Source organism: Dipodomys merriami, unplaced genomic scaffold, assembly GCF_024711535.1.
Source record: "Dipodomys merriami isolate MVZ:Mamm:240054 unplaced genomic scaffold, mDipMer1.0.p SCAF_14, whole genome shotgun sequence".
NCBI lineage: Eukaryota > Metazoa > Chordata > Mammalia > Rodentia > Heteromyidae > Dipodomys > Dipodomys merriami.
This window is the reverse complement of record NW_027202715.1, coordinates 19,672,761-19,690,253: the sequence shown is the minus strand read 5'-3', so window position 1 is coordinate 19,690,253 and position 17,493 is coordinate 19,672,761. Positions and strand designations below refer to the sequence as shown.

Here is a 17,493-nt window from a genome sequence, read left to right as displayed (position 1 = left end):
GCAGGGACTCGGGTTCGAGGTTCGGGAGGCCTCCTGGTTCCCGCTTCCGTTCGCTTTCCACGCCCAGTGCCGCAAGCAGCCGCCGGGCGCCTCCCCATCGGCGGGAATCCTCGTGTGTGTGCGTGCCCGTGCGTGCCTGTGCGTGCCCTAGTTTCCGAGGACGGGAACAGCGCCCGCCTTAAGCTGCTGTGTCGCAGCAAATCCTCCGCGCTGGAGACGTCTGGTTCTTCCCGGGCCGACCTCGGTGCCTTCCCGCCTGTGCCCGGCCCACGCGGGATCGTGCGCCCGGGAGAGCGCCTCCCACCACGCGCGGGCTCCCTACGTGGGGGACGTGCAGAGTGATGCCCGGCCGGGGGTGCGGGGGATCTGAGACACCGCCCGCCCCCTTTCCGGCGCGCAGGGAGCGGCTCTCCGGGCCCCGCCCCGCCCCGGAGCGCGGCAGCCAATGGGCGCGCAGGCGGTGGGCCTGCGGCGCGGCCACTCCCCCTGGGACGGGAGCGCGGGCCGCGGGAGCGCGCGGGCTGACGCCGCGCCCCAGGCCGAGGGGGAGGAGCCGGAGGGGGGAGGAGGAGGAGCCGCCGCGCCGCCCCGGGAGGACCACTGCTCTCACCCCGGCTGCGGAGGACCAGCCGGCCGCGCACGTCTGCCGCCCGGCGCCCCCCGACCGCCAGCATGATCGCCGCGCAGCTCCTGGCCTATTACTTCACCGAGCTGAAGGATGACCAAGTCAAAAAGGTGAGCCCCGCCCGGGCCACCCCCGCCCTCGCCCCCGCCCGCCGCAGCCGAGCCTCCCGCATCCGCTCGCCGCCGCCGCTTCCATCCTCCCGCGCTCGGCCTCCCCCAGGCCAGCGGCTGGTTGGATGAGAGGCCTCGCCCTGGGGTTCCCCCCCCCCCCCCGCCATCCCCGCACGGTGTGCGTCTGCACGCGTGCGTGTGTCTGTGTGTGAGTTGAGGAGGGTCGTGGCGGCCCGTGGACCCTCCGACACCGCGTTGCTTGCTGCAGTGCCCTTGAGACTAGACCGGGGATGGCAGAGGGGCCTCGGGGCCGCACCTGGGGGCCCCCGGGGCCTGTTTAGAAGGGTCTGAGCGCCGTGGGCGGAGGGAGGCGTGATCACAGAGATGCTGCTGGGGAGGTGAGGGGGGGTGCTGGCTGGACGACAGGCACCCCATATTTGGGGTTCCCCCCGCCCCGCCCCAGAAGCTATCACCAGGGCTCCCCTGGCTGTTGCAGCTGCTCTTAATCTGAAGACCCGATGACCCGCCTGGCTTTCCGGAGCAGGGCGGGTGGAGGCCACCGGAAACTTTGCTCCTAGGCCTCAGGTCTCCAGCCCCACGTCTGAATGGAAATTTTTTTTTTTTTTTATTCCTCTGAAGCTTCAGTTTCCAGCCAGCCCCAGGTTCAGAGCTCAAATAAGAGACCTTCATCCCTCGGGTAGGATGAAGGCCTTGACGTGGACGTGTGGCATGAGTGTTCTCAGCAGAACATCACCCTATCCTGGGGGTTGCCACGGGGGACTGCTGCTGTCTAGTGTTAAATACTATCCTCTGGCGGCTCTTGAAGGTGTCTGCCACCTTTCTGCCAGTTTGGTATTGTATTTTCCAGAAACTGCCTAAGCCCGTAGGGAAAGACACCTCTATTTTTATCAGGGCTAGGTATGGCACAAGCTCTTTTACTCACCTGGGTAACATTATTGTTAGGGTTAGCTGGGACCAACCGACAGAGTCAAACTGTCTCAGATGTTCAAAGTAGCCCTATCTACGGGAGAAGCCGAAGGGACAGACCTTGGTTGTCTGCTTTACCATCTACAGTAGGGCCTTGTCCAAAAGACTTCCTCACTTGGCACTTCAGGAAGTAGGCCTTCCTTGGGGCAGTGAGTGACCTCATCAAGGTCACCCAGCCAGTTAGGGGTGGAGTCAGGGCGGGGTTCCTGCCTCCCTCCACCTAAGAACTTGATCAGGACTCCTAGAAGTCAGCTGGGGGGATGGGGGGAATGCTGAGAGACTAAGCCCCTGCACCTTGATCATACATTTTGTGCTGTGTGGGGAACCAGAAGTAGGATAGTTATGCGCTAGGCTTAGGAATATGCCATGAAGGTCGAGTTGTGAAACCCTAGGTGCAGTCACTTGTGTGGTGCCTTCTGAGAGGAGCCTTGCAAGCAAAAGCATGCCTTTCAATGGTGGTGTGCATCATGGGTGCTTCTCCCACTGGGAAGGGGAGACAGGCCCCCTTACATGTTCAGTGTGTGTTAAGAAGTCTCTAGAAGCCAAACATTTCCTGTCCTCCTGCAGCGTTTTGGGTCCTTTATTGCTCAGGACAGCAGGTCCCTGGATTGGGGCCAGAAGGACTTTTTGTCGGTTGTGGGGCCTGAACTCTGGGCCTGGGCGCTGTCCCTCAGCTCTCCAGCTCAAGGCTAGAGCTCTACCACTTGAGCCACAGTGCCACTTCCGGGTTTTTCTGCTTATGTGGTGCTGAGGAATAGAACCCAGAGCCCATGCATGCGAGGCAAGCGCTCTACCACTGAACTACCTTCTCAGCCCCAGAGAAGGACTTTTATAAACCTTTCAGCATCCACACCTACCACTTGTGGGACCTTGGGTTGCTCTGGCTGCTCCATGCCTGGTTGTCATGTGGTGCTCAGCAGCTGAGGTGAGCTAAAGTTTGGATCGGATTCAATGGACATCAGACTTGGAGTATCTAGTGTAGCCTTGGGAGCTGAGGACTGTGCTGATGTACCTCTGTGTATGCACATTCTACGAGGCCAGTCCACGTAGTTATGTTAAGTGTGTGATTTTTTTTTTTATCTCCCTAATCCTAAATCCTGCTCACTCAAAAGTTTGTGATCCCTTATCCCTTTCTTCTAGCTGCTGAACCTTACTGGAGGAGAGAGAATCCTGAGACCAAAAAGTTAGCATTATTGGCAGATTCTTAACAAACAAAAACCAACCAGCAAACAGAAACCCAAATGGCTTGCTTGTACCTCCCCAAGGACTTCTTAGACCTTTTCGTATGGGGCAGTATGTTGGTTCCTGCACCAGAGTGCCACCTTCACCTGCATGGTGGGTTAGGTGGCACTGCCATGTATGAGTGTGGTCCCTGGGAGCTTCCTGAGGATAAGCACATAGTATGTGTTTTGATGACCCTGTCAATGTTACTCACTGCTAAGTGAGACCTTTCCCACCCACTGCTCAACCTGAGAAACGCTGGCTGGGTGCAGGACTCCAAGCCCAGCGTGTTACCCTGTGTTCCAGAGGGGTTGGCCATGATGATTCAGCCCTCCAGCCCCAGGTAGACTCTGGGGCTCCAGAGAACAGACCTGACATTCTCCTATTCCTTTGGTAATCCATGCTTGGGCTTTTGGCTCTCCAGTAGGAGGAAGGAGGGTGGGGTCATGCTGGGATTGCTCATAATACCACAGCTGCCACCAGGGGGTACATTTCTTTCTTTACTGATTCAGCTTCACAAAGTGTGTTTCCAGGCTGAAATTGTCTGAGCCTCCATATTCCAGGAAGCATCTTACACTGTTGGGTGATGGGTGCCCAAGTATAAAGCAAGTTTTCCTTTCCTTCTTCCTATGGTATTTGGAAAAGAGGAGGCAGGTGTATGCTTGTGGACCCCCCCCTCTCCCCCCCCCCCCCCCCCCCCCCGCCATTCACTAAATGCTAGTTGTGCAGTCAGAGGCAGGTCCTTTGACCTCTAAGTGACTTTTAACATGCCTCTCGCCTGCCAGCTTCCTCCATTTGGCTTAGCCCTGACAGACTTGGAGGAGGATGTAGGATAGTGTGTTGTTTGTTTAGAAAATGAAGATGGGTCCTGGAAGGTCAGAAAGAAAGAAGCTTTAAAGAAAGGTTAGATTTCCTTTTCCCTGGGTTTGTCCCAGTGGCAAGCAAATACTAATGGATTTTCTCTGGGTTGGATCTTCTGGCCCAACCCTAAGTAATCCCCATTAGGAGGTGTACAAACAGGTGTCATTTGCCTAGTAGCCCAACCCAGGAGTCCTTGAGTCCTTGGCCCAGGAAGTGTGGGGTAGATTATGCTTAGTAATGAAAGGGCTACCCCAGGTCCATGTCCTCAGAGCCTAGGGAACAGGCTGGTTCCTTATTGCTGTGGAAAGAGGCGAGAGTTACACAATTATGAAAAATGTGTCAGACACCTTTCATCTTGGTACTGTGCGTATAGTGAAGCATCCTTGGTGAGTCTTCAGTTTCTAGTCCCCGGTGCCGCCATCTTGGGGCTTCTCCCCCACAGCCGCCTGTCATCATCTGGATCACTCAGGAATGTCATGAGGGAATAAAGTGGGCAGGCGGGTGGCTGGGAGCTGCTTCCACGTCTGACCATGCTGCATGGTGCTCCCTCCTACGCTCCTGCTGTTCTCAGGGAAGCATGGGTGGCTTTTCCCCCAAAAGACTCATTGGGTGTGACTAGGACTGTCTGGATATGTGTGTGCATGCACACGTGCATGCTCTTGTGTGCCTTGCTGGTAGAATTAACCTCTGGAGCCAACACTGAGCATGCCTGAGGTTGACCTGGGAGAGCTGTTGGGTACAGAGGCAACTATATACCTCTATGTCCCAGAATCAGCAGTGATCAGCTGATTTGGTCATTGATTTGAGGCACCTTAGAATCAAATCCAATCCCAGGATCGAAATCATGTCTTTAGAAAAGGTTGGAGTCCTTTATTATGTTCAGGATACTGTGCTAGACTAAGGTGACAGCTATAAATGAGGCAGAAGGGGTCCCTTTTCTCATGATACACAAGTAATTATTTGTTGTCTACAGATATATACAAAGCAAATGAACCACAATATGTAGAACACTGGCTGCTTTGGAGGCCTGAAGTGGAGGGGTGGTCATACTGTGGGAGGGAAGGTCACTGGTAATCAAGCAGGGCTCTGGATGTGTTAATCTGAGAAAGTGTGGGCTTAGTCTGTTTGGGGAAGTAGGTGAGGTGCCCACTGTCTTCCAGGCTAGTAAACTACAATATCAGGGTCTTTGAGGCCATTTAATATATACTGGGTTGTGTTTATTGTATCTGGTCTTTTGCTCACCTGTATAAACAAGGATATCGTATTTTGAAACTTTGTAAAGTGGAGTTAGATAGATAGTAGCCAAAATGTAGGTTTTTTTTCTCTTTCTGTCTTTAATGGTTGTTTAGATCTGAGCATCCTAAAGTACATTGTGTATCATATCAGTTATTTATACATATATACATATGCATAGAGAGATATTGCATTATAAATATTTTAAATGCACAAATACACTGCTAGACATTTGTTTTCATTTGATCATTCAAAAACCTTAAGGAGAAGCAGGCAGATTTTTGCACGGCCTCCCAAAAAAAGTGTCCGCAGGGCAGTGCAGAAAAGCGGGGCCAACTCCCTCCCTCCCTCCCTCCCTTCTTTCCTTCTTTCCTTCCTTTCTGTCATGGATCTTGAACTCTGGGCCTGGGCGCTGTCCCTCAGCTCTCCAGCTCAAGGCTAGTGCTCTACCACTTGAGCCATAGCACTACATCCAGCTTTTTCTGTTTATGTGGTGCTAAGGAATTGAACCCAGGGCCTCATGCATGCAAGGCAAGCATTGTACCACTGAGGCACCTTCCCAGCCCCTCAACTGTTTCTTAATATTATTTTAGGAAAGGCTTATTTGATTCTGTGGCTGATGAACTTAGAAGGTTCTCAAACAACAAAGAAACAACAAACATGCTTTGCAAGGTTGTCAGAGCAGACAGTATTAGTCCTGGGCATTGGGATTGCTTTCTTCCTTGCACCCTCCTTGTGTGCTGCTGGGGTAGAAGGGTTGAGAGCAGAGCTTTCATTCCTCATACAGATACAGGGCTAGGAGCCCCACCCAGAGGAGAACCTTTTCCTAAGCTTGCAAGGAAATCAGGAATGGAATACAAAGGGTTCATCTTGCAGCCTCTGCTTCCTCTAGGAGAAAACTCAACAGTGCTGATTTTAGTAGTTTATCTTAGAACTTGCATTTTAGGGCTGGGAAGGTGGCTCAGTGGTAGAGCGCTTGCCTTGCATGCATGAGGCCCTGGGTTTGATTCCTCAGCACCACATAAGAAAAAAACCGGAAGTGGCGCTGTGGCTCAAGTGGATGTGCTAGCCTTGAGCTTGAGCTGAAGGGCTGAGGGACAGCGTCCAGGCCCAGAGTTCAGGCCCCACAAACAGACCAAAAAAAAAAAAAAAAGAACTTGCATTTTAGTTTTCTCCACAAATGAAAAATATCTGTAGGTTAGTTTTTATTTTGATATACTTGAAACACATTGAAAAAAAAGTTGAGGTTAACATAACAAGCACATGTGCACCCAGTATTTAGTGCGAGAAGTTAGACAAGATTACAGTTAACATCATAGATATTCTTGCAGGCAAAGCCCTTCCAGCATCTCTTGGGGCTCATTTTCTCCCTTCAGAGGTGACCTCTGTCCTGAATTGGGCATTTGTCATTCCATGAATGCTTTTATACTTTTATTACATCTGCATGCATCTGTATGTAGCATATTGTATTGTTTTATATACGTTTTAACCATTTGTAAATGCTATTTCACCTTGCGTATTGCTTTTTATGGCCTCATGTTTTATAATTGGTGTTTTATATATATATATATAGCCAACTTGCCTTTTTTTTTTTTTTTTGGTGCCAATCATGGGACTAGAACTGAGGGCCTTTGCACTGTCCCTGAGCTTCTTTTTTGCTCAAGGCTAGCACTCTACCACTTGAGTCACAGTGCCACTTCTGGCTTTTTCTGTTTTATGTGGCACTGAGGAATTGAACCCAGGGCTTCGTATATGCTAGGCAAGCACTCTACCAATAAGCCACAGTCCCAGCCCCCAACTTGCCTTTTTTAAGTCTAACATTATATTTTGGTATTTTTTTCATGTTCACCCTCATAACTCTCATTCATTTAAACTTTTGTGTGTTTTTATATTGTATATACATGCGTCACAATTAATTTATCCATTCTTTTGATGGGCATTTAGGTATCTAATTTTTCACCTCACAGTGTCTCTGAACACTCAAACAATGGTAGCTAGCATTTGAGCAACTTTCTCTAGGTCCTGACCTGGCCTTGTTCCTCAGACTGGAGTTACTAACTGGGGCACTTAGCTGTTTATCAGATTTTGCCAAATTACCATCCTCCAGGCCATGCTATATTACACTCCCATGAGCATGTGTGGTTGCCGTTGTTCACGCCAACCCTTTGTGAACTTGTAATCCATCGTTTTCAGTCTGTTTCCTTCCTCAGTCATTTCCACGCATGTTACAGCATGGTAGCTTAGTTTAAAATTAGCTCACTTCCTAATGTCCCTTATCAAACAGCCCTGGTTGCAGAGTTTCACTCAGTGACCCTGACAGCTGTCATTGTGAGCCTCATTGTGAGCTGGGCAGGCAGGGGCGGCTGCAGAGGAGGGCTAGGACAGCTCTTTGGTAAAGGTCCCTAGACTTCAACATGTGTGCTCTAGCTTTTGCACCCTCTCTTTCTGAGTGGATCCACCTTTGGTAGGGCAGGCCTGTCTGCTGCCTAAATATGTCCAGGCCTCTTCAGAGGCAGCAGCTTCTTTCTAACTTCTTTCCTAACAGGAGAAGGTGGCTGTACCCCTGTGGCCAGGCCTGGCCGGGAGGGGAAAGGAATGGTGAAGTCTGCAGCCCTGCCCTTTGCAAACAGAAGCTGAGTTGGCCCTGTGCAGACAGAAAATGTGGGCTCTGGCTCATCTCAGTCCATGCCAGCTGCAGGTTCCAGATGCTCAGACCAGTGGGGAACCCATGGAGCTAATCAAACTAATCAAGGCCACCCTGTATGATGGATGTTCTTAGTGCTCTAAATCCCCACAAGAAAAGGTAGAGTCTGTGTTTAGACCTGTGGAGCATGACAAAAGGGGCTCTGCTTTATTTTCATTTGGACTATAAATTACATACCATGGATTTTTGTTGTTGTTGCTTTGTTCTTTGAGATAGTTTTACTATGTAGCTACCATGTGGCCTTAAACTTGCTGTCCTCCTGCTTCAGCCTCCCAAACCTGGATTACAGGCATGTGTCCCTTCACCTGGCTTCAAGGCACTCCATCTTAAAAGTATACAGTTCAGTAGTATCTAATACATTCATAAGGGGGTGCAACCAGTGTCACCATCCTGCTCTAAAATACTTTCATCCCTCCCAGGGGTTCTTTTTTTTATTATCTTTAAGTAGTTATACAAAGAAGTTCCCATTTTACAATACAGTACATGAGTACAAAGTGTCTGGCAACATTGTCACCCAGGGGTTCTTTTGATGCCTTCAGATTCCTCCTTCCCTTCAGTTCCTGGCAACCACTCATTTTCATGTACTTTCTTGTTTGTGGATTTGCCTCTTCTGGACATTTCATCAAAATGTGATTATACAAAATATGGCCTTTTGTGTCTGGTTTCTTTTCCCTTAGCGTGTTTCTGAGGTCTATCCATGCCAACGCATGATTGTCTCTGTAGATCACACTTTATCTCTGTGCCAGTAAGTAGATGGTGTTTGAATTGTTTCTCCATTGGGCTTTTATGAATAATGCTGCTGTGAACATTTATGTATGGGTTTTCCTGGACATGTGTTTTCATATCTCTTGGGTATATATGTAGGAGTGAGTTCCTGGGAGAGTCCTGCTTTTTACTTCCTGGAGGAAGGAATCATCTGCATTGAGAAAAGAGAAAAGACATACACACACACCCATCCTGGGAAATGTTAACCACACACCTGGTGGACAGAAGTGTCCCCACCAGGTCCCCTGATTGTGCAGCTTAGGAGAACAGATTCAAGGAGGGAAAGGCAGGGGGAGGTGGGGCAGAGCTGGCTTGGTTGGGTTCATTCAAGTCCTATGACTTGTGGACACCTAGCCCATCCTGCCTACTCCCTATTGCTCGGTGTGGGTGACCCCTTCTCCGGGAAAGGAAATACAATGAGATGCTGGGGATTTGCCATTCCCCTCCCCCAATTATTTTCCTGTACCCTTCTCTCATTCTTGTTAACATTTAAAAGAGGAATCCCCCCCCCCCCATATGCTTACCCTGGAAGAAGGCCCCCAAACCCTTTCTAATGTCTGCTGGTAGCTTCTGTGTAAATATAACTGTCAATTTCATGATTGATTGACACATGGAGGTTGCCTTCAGTGGAATTACTTGCATACTTCATTTCTCTCCTGGTTGCTGGCTCCTTCCGGGACCTTGTCAACACGGGTGGGGTAAGTGGATTAGGAGAACCAGGTTACCATTACAATAAGACCTCACCACCTCTTGCAAAGTAAGCCTGGATGTAGATATTTCTTCTTGCATCTTATCTGGAGAGTAGATGAGGCCCATAAAGTGGAGTTGACAGGCTCTCCTTGGCCAGAAAGCAGTCAGAGCCAGTATGGGGACATAGCCTCCTTGATCTGCCCTCCATGCATGGATCTTACTCTACATGCAAAACCAGAACTATGGATGGTTTCCCCTAGTTATTTGTTTGTTTGTTTATTTAACTAGTGCCAATCCTAGGGCTTGAGCTCAAGGCCTGGGCACTGTCCCTAAACTTTTGTGCTCAAGGCTGGTATTCTACCACTTAAAGCCACACCTTCACTTTGGCTCTTTGCTGGTTAATTGGAGATAAGAGTCTCAGGGACTGCCTTCCCAAGTTGGCTTCAAACCACAATCCTCAGATCTCAACTTCTTGTGTAGCTAGGTGTGAGCCACTTGTGCTAGTTGCCAGGCTATTTGTTTTAATTTTTTTTGCTTTATTATTATTATTATTTTAAAGGAGATGTACAGAGGGGTTACATAAATCAGGTAAGGAGTATTTTTTTTTGGGGGGGGGGTCCAGTCGTGAGGCCTGAACTCTAGGCCTGGGCGCTGTCCCTCAGCTCTTCAGCTCAAGGCTAGCGCTCTACCACTTGAGCCACAGTGCCACTTCTGGCTTTTTTCTTTTTGCTTATGTGGTGCTGAGGAATCGAACCCAGGGCCTCAGGCATGCAAGGCAGGCGCTCTACCACTGAGCCACCTTCCCAGCCCTATTTTTTTTTCCACATCACCTCTTCCCTCACTCTCTCCCAGTTTTTCTCTCCATTCCCATTCATAAGTTGTATAATGCATTTTCAGCATAGTGTCCAGTGAGTACCATTGCTGTATTTGTTCACCCTTTGTTCCTCCATTTCTGTGCCCCCCTTAACACTCCTAAAGAGACATAAACGAACAAACAGAATAAAAAGGAAAGAAAACAAAATCAGCAAAAAAAAAAAAAATCTCTTGTTTTCATTTCCTGGAGTTCATTTTGATAAGTACTATTTCGTATGATCAGAGGCACATAGGCATTGTGCCTTTCTGTTCCTCTCCTAAGAGTGTCCTCCTTTGGTCTCATCATGTGCAAATGTGTGATATATTATGTCCTAGTAGTTTAGATCTAGCTTCTGAATATGAGAAAAAACAAAACAAAACATGTCCATTTATCTCTTGAGGTTGGCTTACCTCACTTAACATGATTTGTTCTAGAGCCCTCCATTTCATTTATTTGTTTATTTATTTTTCAGACAAGGTTTACCTTGCCTTGAACTTCCTGCCTTAGTCTCTCACGTAATAGGATTACAGGTGTGCAGCACTGTACAGGCTCAGCTTCCCCCGTTTTTCTCCAATGGATCATATCCTCTTTGTTCATGCTTTATTTCATGTCTGACCATTTCCTCCTTTCTTTCTTTTTTCTTTTGGTGGGATTGAGGTTTGAACTTGACCTTAATTTTGCTAGCCATATGTCCTACTACTAGAGCCATACCTCTGGACCTTCATTTTCTTATGAAGACTCCTGTATCACATAAAACATTAATTTATAAATTTTCTTACTGATCTCCCTTTTATGGTAGGAGGCTCCTACCCCAATTCCCCCTGCATGGTGCTCTGCTTTGTAGCAGCCTCTCAGTAGAAACCACTAGTGTCATGGCAGGCCCCTAGAGTGGAGCCCTCTGAAGGGCGGAGCTCTGCCTTCCAGGGGCACAGCCACCAGTCCCTATAGCCGCCAATCACTTGAATGTGTACGCTGGGAGATGGTGCTCATACCTGTGATCATAGTTACTTAGGAGATTGAGGGCTAAGAATCCCAGTACAAAGCCAGCCTAGGAAAGTCCATGAGACTCTTATCACCAGTTGACCAGCGGAAAACCAAACCAAACCGAAACAACAGCAGCTATGTCTCAAGTGGCAGAGCACTAGACTTGAATGAAAAAGCAGCTCAGGCCTTGTGTTCAAGCCCCCCCAGTACTGGCATAAAACAATAAAATAAAAATCTCATTAATGTTTTGGGGGAGTTTAAGGCTATAGCTTGGTGGTAGAGCACTTGCCTGGCATGTGTATGACCTTGGGAAAGTAATAATATTGATGACTTGTTCTAGTAGCATTTTGGATCTACTGGATTGAATAAAGTATTATTTTTCACCTGTTTCTTGTAAAGGTGGTTACTGAAAAATTTTGTTACCATCTGTATCAGTATTAGGGCTTAAACTCTTACCTTCTTCTCTTGCTTGGCTTATTTTTTGCTAAGGCTGGCACTTTTCTACTTGAGCCACAGTTCCACTTCTGGCTTTTTGCTGGGTAAGGTAAGAGTCTCAGGAATTTTTTTGCCCTGGCTGACTTTGAATTTCAGCTGAGTAGCTGAGATTACACGTGTGAGCCACCAGTGTCTAGTTTGTGTCTTACGTTCTATTCCTGCTAGATAGCGAATTTGATGGCTCAGAGGTGTGGACTCACTGAATTCAAAACCCTAATACTGATAAAAAGGAAAAATAGAAAGGAATGCACAGACACTTTGCCCGAAAGCAGCGAGTTCCTGTGGGTCCTTGAGCTTCAGTTCCCTCGTCTGTCAGATGGGGGTGATTCCTGCCTGTTACCTGCCCAGCTAATCAGCTTAGAGAATGGATGTGGCGAGGGTACACATGCCAGGTTGGCTTTGCACTCTCACCTGGGCTGTGTTGAGCAGAGCTGGCTGGGTGCCATTCAGCCTCTACCTCTCACGGTGAGAGCTTCTGGGGCCCTGGCCATGTGGGTCTGGGGAATGTCAGTGCTGTAGGGCACGTGCCCACCATGTGGGAGAGCGAGGTGAAACCTTCCCCTTGCTGCCTTACTGATGGGAACACAACTGGAGGGAACTGCTCTGGGTCCTCAGTGTCACTTATGAGTGGCCCCAAGGGCTTTCCATTTCCCTGCAGTGTTTGTGACCTACAGCAGGGGACAGGAAACCTGCCTGTACTTCAGATGTCCTCCTCCCTCATTTTTGCCTAGGACACTGGGGATTGTGGGCTGGTCCTCTTTGGAGCCAACACACTGCAGGCTGGGGATCGAGCCTGTTTTTCCTGCCCTGCCACATTCTAGGGCTGCTGTGTGTGTGTGTGTGTGTGTGTGTGTGTGTGTGTGTGTGTGTGTGTGTGTGTGTGTGCCCTCCAGGGCACTGCCAGCCTTTTATAGTTTTATCCAGCTCATTGTGACAGTTTTTTTTCCTAGGCATGAATTGACTACTGTCACCAGCCTGGGAGCTCCTTACTGGTGCCAGCGTCACCTGGAGAACCTTGGGCCTGACATCAGAGCCTTACTCTGGTCCTCCTCGCTGGTGGAGACTGGGGAATAAGGGAAGGAGCACTGAATTTGGAGTCGGAAGCCCATGCTGTCCTGCTTGCTAGGTGATTGGGACAATTTTGCTTGATTGTATGACTGGGCTTTTATGTAAGGTGAAGTCATTATCATCTGTGTAGATGGTACCTTACCATCTGTGTAGATTTTGGATGGGACTAGGTGCCCAGCATAGACCTGGTCACACATTCCTCCTTATGGCCTTATCACCAGATGCAGATAAAGGTTTGTGAAGTTTCCCTCTAAAAAAAGGGACTCCTCACTTAAGAATAGGGATGTCAGTGGCTCATAACTGTAATCCTAAACTACTCAGGAGGCTGAGATCTGAAGAGTATAGTTTTACTCTAGCCTGGGCAGGAAAGTCTGTGAGACTTTTGCTTCTAATTAATCAGCAAAAAGCCAGAAGTGGAGTTGTGGCTCAAGTGGTAGAGCACTAGCCTTGAGTGGAAAAGCTAAGGGATGGTGCCCACGTCCTAAGTTCAAGCCTAATACAGACAGACAGACAGACAGACACACACACACACACACATGAATGGGGAGCTTTGTTTTCTTCCTGATTTGTTATGAGTAAACAAAGTTGCATAAACAGTCTTTGGGGCTCAGTCCCTAACCATTGAAACCAAACCTGCAGTTCAGATGTGTTGAGCAACAGGAAAGTAGTGCGGGAGGCTGGCATACCCTAAGGGATTTAGGTATTTTTGCATATTTGTTTCTTCTTTGGTGCTTTTGCACTGAGGAGAGTCTACAGTGGAAATGGTTTTTCTCAAGCACATTTCCTCTGTGATCTGCAGTATTTCAGCAGTTTTTAGGAAGCTTGAGCAGGAACAGGAGACTCCTAATCAGCCTCTAGTGTCCCTCAAGCCTCAGCCAGGGAGATGTTTTAAGAGGAAGAAATACACCTCAGAGGTGCTAGAGATGGCACTAAAGTGTTAGCCGTTGGGGGCAGAGGAAAACCTAAGCCTTATCTGAACCAGCAAACCCTGTGAAACCTCCCTGGGTTAGGTGCCAGCAGAGGCCTCCTGCCCAGCAGAGGGGCTTCCCCGCCCAGCGGAGAGTCACCATGTGGCACCATCCCCAGGGCTTGAGAGCACACAAAGGACAGAAAGCGCAGCCCTTGTGTGCCTATACTCCTGTCAGAGCAGAAGTATGGGCCATGCACGATCAGAAAAGAAATCAGCTGGGGCCAGCTGAGTGCTCTGTAGTAACATCAATGTCTCAGGGATTAGGAGAGGACAGTGGAGGGTTGGGTGGAGTGTGTGCTCAGCACAAGGTCAGTTTGGATGTGGCTTTGAGAGAAAGAGCCATAGCATTACAAGGTCACCAGAGGAGGATGGCTGAGGGCTTCTCTCAGCTTCCCATGTTCCGTGCAAACCTACAAGTCCTTGAGCCACAAGTCAGTAGCATTTCAGAGTGTCTCACAAGGAGAGTCTCAAAGGTGAAAGTTTTATCGAGTATTTATTTTAATATTACAGGGGAAAGTAAGGAGATGTGGAAAAAGAGAGAAATATTTCCTGCTCCCCATGCAAGAAATGGGAGTTAAAATTTTAAATAGGGGCTCTTCTCTGTGGTCTTCATACTGGGAGAATGCATCAGGTCTGAGGTGTGGCCACCCCCAGCCCTTAGACTGTGGTTCTGCCTGGCCTGGATGGGCTACTTATTATTCTAAAGTACCGAGATGCGTCTGAGCTGGCATGAAACCATAGATGGGTTTTAGGGCTTTCTTTTCTGGGATAAGCATCTCACCTTTCCATCTCTACCCATTTGTGGAGGTTCTTAGCTTTTTACCATTCCAAAAGAGGAGGCAGGGTTTAGAGTTCCTCATCCTTGTCTTAGCATATAAAAGTAGCAAAAGCCAGGCGTCCATGGCTCATGCCTGTAATCCTACCTACTCAGGAGGCCGAGATCTGAGGATCATGGTTCAAAGCCAGCCCGGGCAGGAAACTCCGTGAGATCCTTATCTCCAATAAACCACTAGAAAACTGAGGTGGCTCTGTGGCTTAAGCGGTAGAGCACTCAAAAGCGCCCAAGCCCAGAGTTCAAGCCCCACGACCACAAAAAAGAAGAAAAGAAAAGAAAAGAAAAAGTAGGAAAGTGGAAGGGAGCTTAACTACTTTTTTAGTTTACTTCCTGGTTTCACCTTCAGAGTCTGGCACCAAGCCTGGAGGGTTAGGATAGGGGTGGGAAGTAAAAAACAGAACAACAAAAACGCAAACCAAAAAGCAAACCAAAAAAACCCACACTGATACCTGTCAGAATGTTTGAATGTTTGTTAGGTAGGAAAATGATCCTAGGATGGAAAACTCTTGTTTCTGTGTATCGTTCGTCTGTCTCTTGTCTCTGTCTGTCTGTCTGTCTGTCTGTCTCTCATTTTCTGGAGCTTGGAGGAAAACTTTTTAATGTTATGCATTCATGTGTACTTTATTTTTTGTGGTTAATTTTTGTGGTCCTGGGAATTCAACCCAGCACATCATATTTGTTAGGAAAGCACTCTGTGACATACCTAGCCCTGTTTGAATATTTCTAAAATAAAAACTAAAAATGGTAATAGTAATTACTATTATTTTGAATCAAGGTCTTACTATGTCACCTAGGCTGGCTTTGAACTCCTGGTCTCCTTACCTCAACCTTTCATGTGCTGGGATTATAGGTGTGTGCCACCACACTGGCTCTAAAACCATTGGGAAAATAAATGAATCAGTTTGTGTGTGTGTGTGTGTGTGTGTATGTGTATGTGTGTGTGTGTGTGTGTGCGTGTGTGTGTGTGTGCGTGCGTGCGTGCATGCGTGTGCGTGCGTGTGCGTGCATGTATGCATGCATGTGTGCACCTACTTGCTACTGGGGATTGAACCCAGGGCCTGATTCTACTATGCAGGGGCTCTAACATTTGAGCCACTCCCCAGCCTTTTCACTTTTTTTATTTTTGAGTCAGGTTCTCAAGAGTCTTTTTACCCTTGTTATCCCCAAACTTAACATCCATCCTCCTGCTTCTACCTCCTAGTAGCTGGAATTACAGGTATCCAGCTCCTTTGCCTTTGTCACAGGTACATTTTAAAGTTATGTATTTACCAGGAATTCCCCAGTCATACCCAAGTGCCAGTGGAGCATGAGGGAAACAAATGCTACTTGAGGCTCACTTTGTTCTTGTCATGTTATAAACCTTTTAGGTGGAGGTGATATAGCCTCATCTTAGAAGAGGAATGCAAGGCCCAGAGAGTATTGAAAGTCCCATGCATGGCAGATCTTGGATTTGAATGCAGCTCTCTTTGTCTGCAGTTCTCATTCTTTCCAACGCATGAGAGAGAATGGATGTACTTAAGCAGAAGCTCCAAATGACAGGTTTTAAGACCTGGACTCTAGACTCTGTGCCTTGTTTAAACCATGTGACTTTGTATGAGTCACTGGTCTCGATTTCCTTTCTCACAAAATGGAGATGATGACATTTTTCCTTCCTATTTCTCAGCATTATACTGAGTGGAGAAAAGGCCCTAAGTGTTGAAGTGTGGCTTCATGTCTGGCAATTGGTGTTCGGCTCATTTCATGCTTTGCTATGAGGTGTACAGGAATGATGAGGGTATAAGTCCTGGCTCGGGGCAGCAGACAGAAAGCCCCTGCTAATGTATCACTCAGCAGCAGCCCCTTCTGTCCCCAGCCATGCTCCTTAGGAAAGGGAAGTGAAGGTAATGTTGAAATCTCCACCCTAGGCGTTAGGTAACATCCTCCTCCCCCTTTACTGCCAGCTCTCCAGTTGCCTTTGCAAGTAAAGTATCTTGCTTTGGAAAGTTCATTGTATTTTTACTGAAAAATTTTTAGGTGGTACTGAAATTTTGAACTTGGGGCCTCTTGTCCTTGTTAAATTGGCTGTTTGTCACTTTTGAGCCATACCCACAGCTCTTTTTGCTTTAGTTACTTTTCAAGAGAGTCTCTTGCTTTTTGCCTGGGCTGGCCTCAAGCCAGTATTCTCCTACCATGGTGTGCCATGTAGCTAAGACGTAGCTGGGCATGATAGGTGTGTGCTACTACCATATCTGGCTTGTTGGTTGCCAATTTCCTTTTCTTGCAGTTACAAGTTTTATTTTTTTTCACGTTTTAAAATTGGTATCAATTAGTTTTGCAAGGGGGGGTTTATTTGGACATATCCATATCTGCACACAATATACCTTTAGCAGACTCATCCCCTTAATCCCTCTCCTTCATCCCTTCTCCTAACCTCTCAGATCAATTCTTTTTGTTTTGTTCTGTCAGTCTTGGGGCTTGAACTTAAGGCCTGGGCAACTGTCCCTGAGCTTCTTTTGCTCAAGGCTAGCACTCTACCACTTAAGCCACAGTGCCACTTCTGGCCTTTTCTGTGTATGTGGTACTGAGGAACTGAACCCAGGGCTTCATGCATGTTAGGCAAGCACTGTACCACGAAGCCACATTCCCAGCCCTTCAGATCAATTTTCAAAGCAGGCCTTGAACTGTGATCCTCTGGTCTCTGTCTTCCATGTATCTGGGCTTACAAATGTGGTCCACTGGCCCTGGCCCTGGCCAGTTCTGAGCAGCTTTAGTCCTGCTGGTTGATCTGCCTCATCCTTTTTTTTTTTTTAAAGATAGAGCCATGAACTGGCCTTGAACTCATGATCCCCTACCTTAATCTCCTCAGTACTGGGATTATAGGTATATGCCATCTTCCTGACTCTGCCTCATTTTTAAAAAATTTTATTTTAAAATTTTAGTGCTCCTAGGGCTTGAACCCTGGGTCTGAGTGCTTTTTGGTTAATTGGAGATAAGTCTTATGGACTGTTCTGCCTGAGTTGGCTTTGATCTGAGATCTTCAGATCTAGGCCTCCTGAGTAGCTAAGATTTCAGGTGTGGGCCATCAGTGCCTGGCCTCTGCTTCATTCTTCATT

General features: G+C 47.9%; 1 protein-coding gene across 7 annotated transcripts in view; it reads left to right on the top strand.

Moving 5' to 3' along the window:
* Hk1 (hexokinase 1) overlaps nt 1–17,493 on the top strand; it is an 87,720-nt gene that overhangs the window by 27,559 nt on the left and 42,668 nt on the right. The window contains exon 1 of one of the 7 annotated variants that reach the window (XM_070020943.1): nt 567–735. The exons of 4 other annotated variants lie outside the window; for them this stretch is intronic. In XM_070020943.1, the coding sequence (XP_069877044.1) occupies nt 673–735 (63 nt within the window). In that variant the 5' untranslated portion in view covers nt 567–672. Of the gene's footprint in view, nt 1–566; nt 736–17,493 lie in introns of those variants that run through there. 2 more of the 7 variants (XM_070020944.1, XM_070020942.1) reach the window with 2 other exon arrangements.